The sequence below is a fragment of the Rhinolophus sinicus genome, chromosome 2 (genome assembly GCF_057876585.1).
Source record: "Rhinolophus sinicus isolate RSI-liver-muscle chromosome 2, RSI-T2T, whole genome shotgun sequence".
NCBI classification, from domain to species: Eukaryota; Metazoa; Chordata; class Mammalia; order Chiroptera; family Rhinolophidae; genus Rhinolophus; species Rhinolophus sinicus.
In genome coordinates, this window is record NC_142502.1 from 175,069,295 (window position 1) to 175,082,909 (window position 13,615).

Consider the following 13,615-nt stretch of genomic DNA (forward strand, 5'->3'; position numbering starts at 1 on the left):
CCCTAGACCAAGCTGTTTGTTAAAGTGCTTCTGACATAGCCCTCAAATCTTGCCGTGTCTTCTTCATCATCCTGAAACTAACCACAGACTTTTTAGTCTTCTTTGGTTCTTACAGAGCTGTGCTAATATAGTAGCCATCAGCTACATGTGGCTATTTCAATTTCAATTTAAATTGATAAAAATGAAATAAAATTAAAAATTCAGTTCCTCAGTCACACAGCACACTTCAAGTGCTCAAACCCAAATGTGGTTAGTGGCTACTGTATTGGACAGTGTAGATATAGAACAGTTACATCATCTCAGAAAGTTCTGTTGAACAGATCTTTTCTTAGTCCCTTTGATGCTTCATTTCTCATCTCCTTAACAGAGCTAAAAAAGATCAGTTCATCGTATTTTTCCACTTGTGACTCTACTTCTGGTGTCTTCTGCACCAGCAGGATCATCCTTGCCAAAGCTTTCTTTAATCATGGTAGGTTTACTTTCTGCTTTTCAAAAACTCAATGAAATTGTAAATACAGAGAGTATGATCTGTGAGCAATCAGGTGATAGGCAACAGGCCGCTTCACAGACATGTTGCTAGCAGGTGATATTGTAGTGCAGTGTAGCTTGTTTCGGCCTCAAAACTGCAGGTTTGAAGCCTGGTGAAACGAGTAAGACCTTCTTCTGAAGCCCATGACAGTGGCTGTATCCAAAATCTGGAAAAGGGAAGGAGGAAGGAGAGAACAGGAAAAGCTAATGGCTCTAGGATGGAAAAGAAATGCCATTTTATTTTAGAGCTTTATTACCTTTTTAGAATTTTAGAGCTCATTACTCTTTTCAACTGTGTAATCAAGAAATTTTTGTTAAGCTGGGCCTGTACAACTAGTGTTGTACTTCATTTGTAACAACTCAAGCATGTGTATTCAAGTCCCCACAACTGAAGTTTTAGTTCTGTCTCGACAAGTATTCCAGTTGTGTTGTAGAAATTTGAGTTAGTACTGGTTCAACACATATTATTTGACTGTTATTTTGAACTTGAAAAATATACCAATGAAGATTTTCTGACATCATTTCATTTTTGCAGCATATTCAAGTGCATATAACATGTCTGAATCATGCTCATTCAAAAGTATGTTAATACAGACTGACATTGGGAGATGTTTTACTTGAAATCCAAAATAATAAACTGTTGTCTCTTTAAAAGGTTCTGTTATATATGTTCTAAATAAGAAAGCCAAAATTAGATCAACTATTTTAAAATTGGCTCTGAATTACATGTATTTCATAGTTTTCTTATTTCTGTGTAATTTTTCTTTTCTGTAAAATTCTTAGTGCATTAATATCTTGTGTTTTAATATGAGTCCAGATTTGATAAATATTTGTACACTACTTAAAAATGATTCCTTATCCTAATGCTTTAGAACATTTTTATTCTGTAAGTTACATTAAGCGTGATATTTAATCATGATTGTTGCATGTGATCCTTTTGGCTAGTGGAGTGCCTTAAACACTAGAAAGTCTATGAGTTCCTTTAAGGGGTTCATTTTATTCATCTTTGTACCCCTAGTCCTTACACACATTGTTGCCCCATAAATGTTTGTTGAATGAATGTATGTGAAGGTGTCAAGGTTGCTGGTTGGCATCCTGAGGAACTAAGCAGTAAGCAGTGTCAGGTAGGTTGGTTAGTCACTAGGAAGACAGGTAGCCAGGGAAAGGTGAGGAGATACTAGTATATCAGAAAATGTGAAAATGTGATCAAGATTGAGCGGCAGTCCTTTTGATGCAGCAGAATTCTTTGTAGTCTTAGGATAGCAATCTGTCACTGCCTGGGGATATGCAGCGATGTGCATTAGAGCAGCTCAAGCCTCCCTAACCAGACTATCCAGGCTTAAAATAGCCTTATGATTTCTGACTAAAAAAGCCTCACTTTCAGTATTTTCTGGTAAGAGTATCTTTACCAGAAGGGGAAGAACCTGAGAAGGATTTTAATGCTCTGACTTCTTAATTATATTGTTCCCTAGGATTGAGTTGAGTAAGAAAACTAATTTATTGAGCACCCTCTATGTGGCAGGCATGTATTAGATGCTTTATGTTTTTATTTGGTTTTATTTTTAAGTTGGGTTTATTTAGATATAATAAGTATCCCTTTTTAAGTATCCAGTTTGATGAGTTTCAACAAACGTATACAGTCATGTAAAACAGGATATAACATTTCCGTCACCTAAAAGGCTCCCTGGTGCCCCTTTACCCTTAGCTACTGGCAACCACTGAACCACTATTTCTGTCCCTATAGTTTTGCCTTTTCCATTTCATATAAATGAAATACTACATGCAATGTCATATAAAGGAAATACACAGTAGGTAGCCTTTTGTGTCTTTGTGGCTTCTTTCACTTAACAAAATACTTTTGAGATTCATTCATATATGTTGTTGCATATATCTTTCTCTTTTATTGCTGAGTAGTAGTCCATTATATAAATGTGAACCACAATTTCTTTATCCATTAATCTGCAGAAGACATTAGGGTTATTTCCAGGTTTTAGAACTTTGGATGTAATGTCTAAATCTGCTTTAAGCATCAGAGGACAGATTTTTTTATCTGGAAATAGGTTTTCATTTCTCTTGGGTAAACCCAAGAGCTTATTGCTGGGGTGTATGGTAAATGTATATTTAACTTCATAAGAAATGACCAACTGGTTTGCAGATTATCTCATTTTGCTTTCCCACCAGCAACGCATGAGAATTTCAGTTGCTCAGCATCTTTGCTCACAGCTTTTTAAAATTTCATACTTTTGATAGCCATGTAATGATGTCTTATTGTGGTTTTAACGTGCATTTCCCTGATGGTCAGTGATACTGAACATCTTGTCATACGCTTATTTGCTATCCATATATCTTCAATGCGTCTATTCAAATCTTGCCCATTTATTAGGGGAGAACTTTGTCTTTTTGAGTTGAATAGTTATTCATATATGTTGGACATATGTCCATTATTAAATATATTTTGCAAATATTTTATTCCAGTCTGTAGCTTATCTTTTTATTTGCTTAACAGCGTCTTTAAGAGAGCAGAAGTTTTAGATTTCAATGAAGTTCAATTTATCAAGAAATTTTAATGGTTTGTGCTGTTTGTGTCCTAAAAAGTCATTGGCTAATGCAGTCGCAAAGATTTTTTCTTTGCTTTCTTCAAGAAGTTTTCTTAGTTTAGCTCTTACATTTAGTTCTACGATCCATTTAGAGTTCATTTTTGTATATGGCACAAGATTCAAGTTCTTTTTTTTTTTTTTCATATGTATGTGCAGTTCTTTCAACACTATTTGTTGAAAAGACTATTTTTCCCCATGGAAATATCTTCAAGTCTTTGTTGAAATCAACTGACAATATATTTGTGAGTCCTTTAATTATCGTCAAGGCAGATAGTTTAAGACTTTAATTAAGCCTACATTGGTCTAATCCTGCCTTTAATTAACATGTATCAACTTTGTTACCTTGTGCAAATTATTAATCTCTCCATGCCTCTGTTTCCTCCTCTGAAAACAGTGATAGTGATAGAATTCTTGTGAAACTTAGAATAGAAACAATGAATATAAAGCTCTTAGAAAAGTGCCTGACGTATGCTAAGCTTCTTTGATGTTAGCTTTATCAGTTTGCCAACTTAATAGATGGAAAATTGTATTTAGTGCTATTTTAGAGTAGCTATGTTACAAATTTCAGGTAATCTTTACAACAGCCCTGTGGAGTTAGATGATCTTCCTAGATACAGAGGATGTGAGCACCTTAGCCATATACCCTGGGAGACAGTGTAGTGCAAGGTTTAGGCTTCCTGGGTTCTCATCTCAGCTCTGCCACTTCCTAGTTGTGTGACCTCGAGCAAGTTACTTTATCACCACGGGTTTTCGTTTCCTCACTTGTAAAATGAGGACACTAATAGTGCCTGATTGACAAGGTGCTGGTGGGAGTCAATGAATTCCTATATATAAAGTCCCTGAAAAACAGGGCTCAGTAAAGGTGAGCTGCTTCCATCGTTGTCATCCATTTTATTGTCATTGATCATCATCGTCGTCGTTGTCATCGTCATTTTTCCAAAGTCGTATAGTAGTAAGTCAGTCGATAGCCACACGATTTGCCTTCCTAGTCACAGAAATCATAACAGGTTAATTAATTTATTTTATATAAACTGATAAACCAAGTAGGTTTCTTACTATGTGTGTGGTATTTCTTTATTTAGAAAGTGTGTGGGTGTAGCTATTTCAGGTCCTTAGTTCTTTAGTACATCTGTTTCTTCATATTTAACTCTAATCTTAAAACTTCCCTTTAAAAGAAGATGTTTATAGATTTTTTTTTTTAAATCCAGTCATTTAGGGCTAAGAAATATGTGTTAAATCAAATCCATCTTAGTATTTCAAATTGTAGTGGGCACCTACATTGCAGTGGTGCGCATTCCTAGAAACAACTTTGTAAGGTAGGTTTTTGTACAATCTGGGCAGCAAGTATGTATGAGTTTATATACCTAAACATACTTGGTTTCTTATTGGTCGAAGGTGAGTAAACTTGAAAAGGCAGGCACAAGTGAAGTATAGGTGGTTATTAGCAATCTTGAATGTCCAGAGCTCTGAAAACCTCTTCAGGGGGCTGGTTTGACCGTACGTGAAGGATAGAGAACAAAAAGATCTGTAAGTGACCTCGTGTCCCCCCCGCGTCCCGACTTTGCCTCTCTTCTTGTTCTCTACTCCCTCTTTTACTCATTTAGGTACACATTTCTCCGTCACTTCTAAGTGTTTGCTCCGTGCTGGCTATTCTGATGGTTCTGGGGATAGAAAAACAAGCACACAAAGCTCCTGTTCTCCAAGGGCTCATAGTCTGGTAGAACAGATGGACAGAAAACAATTACAGCACCTTTCTAAGTGCTCTGAGAAGCACGGAAAAGTCTCTTGAGAATCTAGAGGAGGAAGCAATTAATTTGACCTGCAGGTGTCAGCCACCTCCTAGAGAAAGTGACATCTGCCCTGGACTGAAAGATCAAGTTTGAAACGGAAAGGGGGTGATATACATGGCAGTCCAAGTAAAGGGAACACAGGTCACGGGATGCGAAAGAGGATGTTATGTATATGGAATTTGTTAAGGACTTACTTTTTGGAGATAGGGATATATTACTAGCATTCCTTTTATCCTGGGTTTCTGTTTTGTTTCTTCTCTTAAATATTAAATAAATTTATAGTCATGTCACAGTTAACATTTTTTTCGCCTATTTGTTATATAATCAGTCTTCAGCCACCAGGCATCGCCTTTGGGCAGCACTGCTGGCTAGCTGTCCAGAGGGCCGGATGGGTAAATGTGGAGCAGAATATTCTGCCGAGGGACAGAAAGAAGAGGAGGCAGAGTGCAGCCCTGCTTTGTACGGGACAGTGGTTCTCAACCCTGGCTGCACAAAAGAATCACCTGGAAAGCTTTTTACAAATTAAGTATCTTGTGCCTCATCCCGCAGAGATTCTGATTTAAATGGTCTGCTGGAATAGCTTTTTCCCCCCCCTAAAGCTCCCCAGGTGATTCAGGCAGGGGTTGGAAACCTCTGGTGTAAGGCATTTGGCTAGTCAAGTATTGCCTGCGACATACTTTATACTTTTGAAAGCACCTTTACACACACCATTCTTAACAACTCCTAGGTAAGAAAATAAAGGGTGAGGAGGGTAAAAGACCTGCCCAAGTCCCAAAACTAGTTCGCACACAGACGGGAGCAGAACCGCTACTCTATTCCTTTACGCTCCGCTGCTGCTGTTAACTATGAAAGGAAAGGAGTGAAAGGTGTGTTGGGAGGTAGTGGGAAGTTAAGAGACTGGGTCTTACTTGCAGAGCAAGTGGAAAGGATTGTATAAATCATTGTTTACTTGTTGTTCATGGTTTGAGAGCACCTCAAACACGTTCAGGTTTAACAAGCCATTCTCTATTTTAACACCTCTGCTAACAGAAGAGTGCTTTCCGAGGCAGATGATTCCCTCGTCATGCAGCCATACTTTTCTTGAACACGATGGTCCTAATTCCTGTAGGGATAGCAAATAACCACTTGGTATTCTACATAACAACTTGTAAAAATACTTTAAGTTGCTATCATGTCTTCTCTAACCTCTGATTCCTCAGGCTTCATATCTTGTTTTTTCACTGACAAAAATAGAACAGTAATTCTAGACCCCTCATTTTGACCACCTTTTTTCTGGAGCTTGTTTGTTCTTCCTTTTGTTATATGCACTCCTAACAACACTACGTCTTGTTTCAAGGTAGTGATTTAAATTCATATTTTCTCCTTTTCCTTTCCTGGATCCCATTTAAATTATCAAAGAAAACATTTTGTTTTTAATCTGAGGTAGCTTTAGGAAATAGAAAAGGCACTATCAGTGTACCAGAAACTTTGAAGAGTTTCTTGAAATTATGGAGCAGATTAGATTGGATTCAAAATATGCATAGGAGGTTCGTGTCCGGTGAGTAAATGGACTGATCTTTTCAGTAGAGCTCTAGAATAAAGTGGGCTAGAATCCAGAGTGGCACATGGGACTGAAGGCAAATTGAAGGCGTTCCGTGACCCCACCAGCTGGAACAGTGTTCCACAGGATTCAGTCTCAGACTTAATGGATGTATACAATGCTGAGGAAAGTGGGGGGTTTTACAGATACGTAAAATGTAAAATGGTGTTGCAGAAATCAGTTGAAATTCTAATGAACACCAAAACAAGGGGGGCTAACGTGTCAGTCTAGAATAACTGGGGGCCACAGACACAAGGGGAGTTTATACTTACTCTCAAGCTGTTTCCTGTGGGCATCAACTGGGTGCTCACCAGAAGACGAGAGAGAGCCCCCACCTCAGTGTTGCAGGCAACTGAGGGGACGGGAGGGCGGGGGCAGACACAAATGCTATGCATTTCCCTGCATCCTGTTCTCCTGTTAAGCCTCTGATAGTCACACGTGAGGGGGTCAGCAGAGATTCTCCCCAAGGACACAGGCAGAGACTTGCTTCTAGGGTAAGGGCAGAAGGAAAACCTCTCTACCACTGAGGGAGGGGAAGGAAACCCAAGATTCTAGACTAACACCTGGCAGAGGTATCGCTCCTGCTACTACTGAGGGAGAAGCAGGCAGGTCCTTCCCAAGGCCAACCAGAAACACAAGGAGGAGTTGGGTGCCACAGCGTGGAGGGGCAGGAACACGGAGAAATCCACACCCCCGGGCCCAGGTGCACAGGGCCTGCCTAAGGCTGAGTGCGAATCAGGGTCATACAGTTGTCAAAGCCACGTGGGGATGGCAGACTCAGCAGTCAGTTAAATCTAAGGTACTTCCAGCAGTTGAGGAGAGCCACACCAGGGCGTTTTCCTGGGGAAGAAGGCTCCAGGGGCAGTTGTGAAAGAGAAGAGGCCATTTTAATGCCTCTCCCACTCTCATGCCTCTGTGTCTGAGGTGTTCCCTCAGCAGATGCCTGGCTGTTGCTCTCCACCTCCACAAAATCTAGGCGTCCCATTTGGCTACAACTTCACTGTGATCCAGAAAAGTGCAAAAGGGACAAGGACATTTTTGTACGCCCGAGCAGAATGAACTTTGAATCCTCTAGGTCTCTATTTAGCTGAGCTGCCTGGAGCTGGAGGATGTACCAACCAGGCCTACCCTCTGTTGCTGTTAGGAGAAAAGAAGGACATGTCCTGTCCAAGAGTGGTCAGGATGGAATCCTGAATTTTCACAATAGCTCTGTCTGTCCCCCGATCCCTTACCTTTTAGTTTTCATCATTAGCTAGGACACAGCTGAGGTGAGGATGATCCTGTCTTGGAACACCTCCTTCTGTGTCTTCCTTTAGGGAGTGTGGGCCAGGAGGAGGTGATGGAAATGGAGTCAGACATCAGTGCGTTGTTGAGCAGCTTTTGTGACAAATTATACATCAACATCATAGTGCAACTGGTCCAGAACGCTGAAAACATGAGACAGATCCGTTTCAAGGGCCACGGTAGTGTGGACATTGTGGGCTGATTGGTAACCTGGAAAAGTGTCAGCAGCTTGAGGCGCCACCAGTAGCCGGAGAGAGGCAAAAAAGTGCAATGTAGTCAGTCGCCAAGAGCCAAAGGGGGCAATGCCCTGTGCAGTGAGACCCCTCCAACACCCCCCCCCCACACCCACACAGGAATCACAAGGCTGGCATACAGTGGTATCCTCTGCATCACACACACGAGTGAGACTTAATCAGCAGCTTGGTTTCAGTCTAAATCAGAGAATGGGCCTTTACCGTAACTGCATCAGTGACCTGGACATTCAGGTAGCAGTTCAAATGGGTTTTCAGTTTGCATCCCTAAAGAGGGTGTCCTTACTCTGTCAGTGGTAATTTTCCATGTGGCAAACCAAACAGCTGGGCCATTGGCAACAGCCCAAAAATCTGAGTTCTGCCCACTGAGCAGAATGACTGTGTCTCCCTTTGGTCGTGCATAACTCTGAGACTGAACGGTTATGGCAGCCCAGTGGACACCATCAGCTTCAGCTTCTCTGAACCAGGCCTTGGCATTTCAGGGAACCTCACTGATTCAGTACCTCTGCTTCAGATAGTCAAGTAGGAATAGTTTCTCCTCAGAGAGCTAGCTGCCACCATTTTTGTGTAAAGCCAAGATGCTGTTGGGCCCAGCTTGTCTGTGTTCTTGAATATACCATTTCCATTTGACAAGCAAGGCTTTGGTGTCCTTCTCACCTTCTTAGTTGTGGAATTCAAGTTGGCCCGCTCCTAAAAGGGACTAGCAGGCCGGAGAGGCAATAGGCCTCCATGGATCATTCATTGAAACCCTGGAGGACACCTCTAGGTGGTGGCTACTTCCTTGCCGAAGGCTCCAGGTAGCAGAATCCTCAGTCACAAAGATTTGCGTTGTCTCCAATACCCAGAGTCCAGTTTTGTTGGGGTTTACCAGCTGGTCTTGCTGGTGGAAGTTTTCAGTTTAGCTAGTAGTAGTATACTATTGTTCATTTATTTGTTTTGATAAATGTACTATGGTTACGTAAATTGTTAACATAGTAGAAACTGGATGACGGGTATATAGGAACTCCATATTATCTTTGTATCTTCTCTGTAAATCTAAAATTATTCCAAATTAAGAAGGTTGTTTTAAAAAGTACTAGATGGCTCTCCATAACTTCCAGTGTAACGGTCAGACTCTTGAGGACCCTTTGCAATTAATTCCTCCTACCTACGCGTATTGCTTACCACCTTCTCACATTCACATGTTGCTTTAGCTATTAGTCTAGTCAGTGCCTTTCCTGGACTTCTAATGCTATGTCCTTTTTGTGTGGAATGCTCTTATCCCACCCCTTCACATGATAAAATTCAAGCTGAGCTTCAAGACTCTGCCTCAATCTTACCGTTCCTGTTATCTCATCCTTGTTGCTTCTAACTCGGTATTAGCACAGCTTTGTATATATTTCTGCTTAGGATGCTTCAGAGTTGAACATTATAAATGCTGGTAGTCATTTTCTAGAGTAAGAGTTCCTTGAGAATGGGAATAATATTCATCTTTTTTATTTCCAGCGTTTATCTGTTGCCCATTTCCAGTGAGTTGTGTATAATAATTGTTCAGTAGATATTAACTAGATGAATGAGTGAAAAGCCTTAGGGTTATGCTATATATGGTCATGATAGAGATTTATTCTTTGTGTCACTCAGGTATTAAGTACTGTCATTAAATGAACATTTGAGATTCATCATATTTACATGTTAGAATTGTATGTATTTAAGTATTCTCATATATACACTGTATTTCTTTGTCTTCCATGTATGTTATAGGAGGGCCAAACATGTGGGCTATTACCTCTGAAGAACGGACTAAGCATGACAAGCAGTTTGATAACCTCAAACCCTCAGGAGGTTACATAACAGGTTTGTGCTTATATTTGATTTGTGAATTATGCGCCTTTTCATGTAATATCTTAAAATTAGTTTTTATTCGACTGCCACCAAATTTGTATTAAGTGATAAAATTCATATCAAGATGAAATATTGCCATTTCCAACAACATAGATGGATCTGAAGAATACTATGCTAAGTGAAGTAAGTCAGACGGAAGAGGACAAGAAGCATATGATATCATTCATATAAAACAAAAAGCTACAAATGAAGAAACAAAAAATCTCATAGATACAGACAACAGATTGGTGGTTACCAAATGGGAAAGATGGTAGGGGGAGGACGAAGAAGGTAAAGGGGATCAAATATGTGGTGAAGGAAGGAGACTAGGCTTTGGGTGGTGAGCACACAATAGAGTATACAGATGTCGTATTATAAAGTTGTACACCTGAAATGTATATAATGTGATTAACCAATGTTATCTCAATAAATTTAATAAAACATAAATAAGTGAAAAAAATTCATATCAATCAGAATTCTAGAATTTTAAAAAGGTGGCTTTCTTATTTTACCTGGAACCATCTTAATTCGTTGTTTGGGATTTGGCGTATGGACGATCTTTTCCTGATCCGAAATGATAGTCAAGAATTTCAGTTTAATTGTCCAGTTTCACTTTTAACATTTCTAGAAATTTTTCAGTTCATTTCTTAAGGTAATCAAGATTTTTTTTCCCCAAGCAAATTTATTAATGTGCTTTTAATATGTTGTTCCAATTACTAGTATAATGATCAGTATTACTAGAATCTAGTAGAAAATATATCTATTTCATTTAAAAGTAATCTAGAATTTATTTTCTCTGGAGTCTGTTTTCATAACATTTACCCCTCTGTCTTTGAGTGGCCATACCAAGCATTGACTGTTCCTTGTTTTGGAAAAAGACCTCCAGAACCAAGGGAGGATTAATTTAGGTGTGTCTTTCCAATTTTTTTCTATAAGTGAAACTTTTTTTCTGTGCCAAATCACTTTAGTGCTTTACTTACAATAATAGTAAGTGTAATGGCTAATATTTAGCAGGTCTGTACTGGTTCAGATACTGTGCTAAATGCATGATCTCATTTAGCCTTCACAACAACCCTATGACGTAGCCACTGTTGTAGTCTGTATTTACAGATGGTGAAGCTGAGACTTAGAAAGGTTCTGTAACTTGCCCAAGGCTGCAGAGAAGGGTAGTGTTGATCTGGTCTTTGAAACCTCTCAGACAGGCTTTGGAATCCATCCTCTTAACCATTATAGTTGAATATTATTTGCACTTCTATAATAATACTGTGTTTTGCTGTGTATAATGCACGCTTTTTTGCCCAAATTTGTGAGGGAAAAATAAGGATGTGCATTATATACATGGGTAGTACTAATTCTGTATCTATATAAATGTTTTTAATTCTTTTGTTTATGCTTATGGGTTAAAAGTGTAACTCTAGAAATCAATAATGATATCCGTATGCAAAATGATACCCTGGAATACGATAACTGGTTTTGTTGAACTTGTGGTAAACTTGCAACAACAAAGAGTTCTTGGCCTTCTGTGATGCATAAATATCATAAATTTGTTTCTGATGCATAAAATTTCGTGCACCTTGTATCTGTTTCTGTGGTTTGTAATTATTTGTTATGTAAAATTTCTCTTACCATAATATATTAAGCATAAATGCTAAAATTCCTTTATAATACAAAAAAACAAGTACCTAAATGTAAACAAATAAACATTTTAATTAAAAGGAAAGATTATTTTTCCCTGAAGATTTGGGCCAAAATGTGGGTGCACATGATACATGGCAAAATACGGTAACTACCTTACCTGATATCAAGATTGGGATTTGCTTGCCCTACTTACAAGTGAATAACTTGTGTGTTACTGACTCATGGATGCCTGCAGAATGCATGAGATTCCTGAGTCAAAGACAAAACACTATTACTGATGATAGAGCTAACAGCGTGAGCATCGGCATGTTCCCTTGTCCCCTAAGTCACACATGGACCGTGCAGAGATCCCAGAATGATGCTACACATGGCACTGGTTTTGTTATAGGAGAGGAAAACTGAGCTTGGAGGAACCCACCATCCATTTTAACAAGTAGTAAGCAAGCTTATTCTTTGTCCCAGAGGAAAATATTACCTAGTCCTCCAAGATAGCTCACTGCAATCCCAATTCTGAGAAATGACCCACGGAGAGAGCAGTTAGGATCTTGCATTCTTGGCATACACAGCTGGATATATACGATTGTGAGAGACCCACAGAGGGCTATCTCTTCTAACACCTGGTATTTTATATTTAGAACACTTCTAGGGAAACACTGTTTTTAACTATAAATGTTATTAAATAGGAATATTATCAAATCAGACCTCAATTGCTGTGGGAAAACTGAAGTGAATAATATAATTTTTTATCACTGATTAATGCATATAACCAGTTGTGACTTTTTTGTTTTAGAATATCTACGTCTTATTAGAATAATGTCAATAATTTTATATGTTTCTATTTAATTTTCTAATGATTGAAATTAAAATTATGATAAATCAATAACACTATTATTATTGCCATTGCTAGTATTCAGAGACATTGAAGTAATTCCATTTACTAATACACTGCTTGGTTTTTGTTTTTATTGCCTTCAGGTGATCAAGCACGTACATTTTTCTTACAGTCAGGGCTGCCGGCTCCTGTTTTAGCTGAAATATGGTAAAATGTTTTCTTTTGTAGATGAACTTAAATTTCTGAGAGTCTGGTTTTGTTTTTAATACAGTTTAACATAAAGTTGTTTTTACTTGTAGTTTTTTATTAAGTAAGAGTATTTCTTCAGCTTTTCAGAAAATAAATTTTAATTGAGTAAATGACTGAAAATAAGTTGAGGTTTTGTTCTATAGGACAATTCTCTAATTTCCTTAGAATTTCTGTGGAAAGAAGATATGTACATTTCCATTGAAAAACACTTCTTTATAATTTGGCAGTCTCAAAATCTTCTGTTACTTTGTAATTGTGTCATTTATTTCATCTAAATTCAAAATTATCCCTTCTTTCCCATTCCTACTGTAAAGAAATTGTTCTTTATAATACCTAGGGTTTTGTTTTTTAAGGTATTTACAATAAATGCCAACACCTACCCCATTTTTCTTTCCACTTGGACTAGTCCCATGTTTGGCAAAGTGCCAGGCACATAGCAAACATTCAATAAATATTTGACCAAATGAATATGTTTAGAATGATTATACTCTTGAATATTTTTTTTTCCATTTGTACTGGTGGAATTCATTTCAAAGGTCTCTACATTTTCCTTCTATATAAACTAGTGGTATTTTATTAGATGCTGTCTCTGGTCAGTATTTCTTAATGTATAGGCTTCAGCATTTTGAGATACACACACATACACACACACTTAATGAAGTAATGGTCTATGTGTGAGTACTATGTCATTGTTTTTATTTTATCATCATCCTCAAAAGTAATGGTGACCCTGCATATAGTCTACCTACCTCACTGTCCTTGTAGGGCTTTGTCAGACCTGAACAAGGATGGGAAGATGGATCAGCAGGAGTTCTCCATAGCGATGAAACTCATCAAACTGAAGCTACAAGGCCAGCAGCTGCCCGTGGTTCTCCCTCCTATTATGAAACAGCCTCCTATGTTCTCTCCATTAATTTCTGCTCGTTTTGGTATGTATTAATTAGCTGCATTCAATGGTGAAACTTGATTCCTAGGTATAATATTTGGGGATCAGAAAAGGATTTGTC

General features: G+C 38.5%; 1 protein-coding gene across 7 annotated transcripts in view; it reads left to right on the top strand.

Moving 5' to 3' along the window:
* The window catches only part of ITSN2 (intersectin 2), a 122,382-nt gene that overhangs the window by 26,515 nt on the left and 82,252 nt on the right, over positions 1-13,615 (top strand). For 4 of the 7 annotated variants that reach the window (XM_088796259.1, XM_088796262.1, XM_088796260.1 and 1 more), the window contains exons 3-5: positions 9,770-9,862; positions 12,503-12,566; positions 13,374-13,537. In XM_088796259.1, the coding sequence (XP_088652385.1) occupies positions 9,770-9,862; positions 12,503-12,566; positions 13,374-13,537 (321 nt within the window). Of the gene's footprint in view, positions 1-367; positions 470-9,769; positions 9,863-12,502; positions 12,567-13,373; positions 13,538-13,615 lie in introns of all 7 variants that reach the window. The other 3 variants (XM_088796257.1, XM_088796258.1, XM_074331759.2) reach the window with 1 other exon arrangement.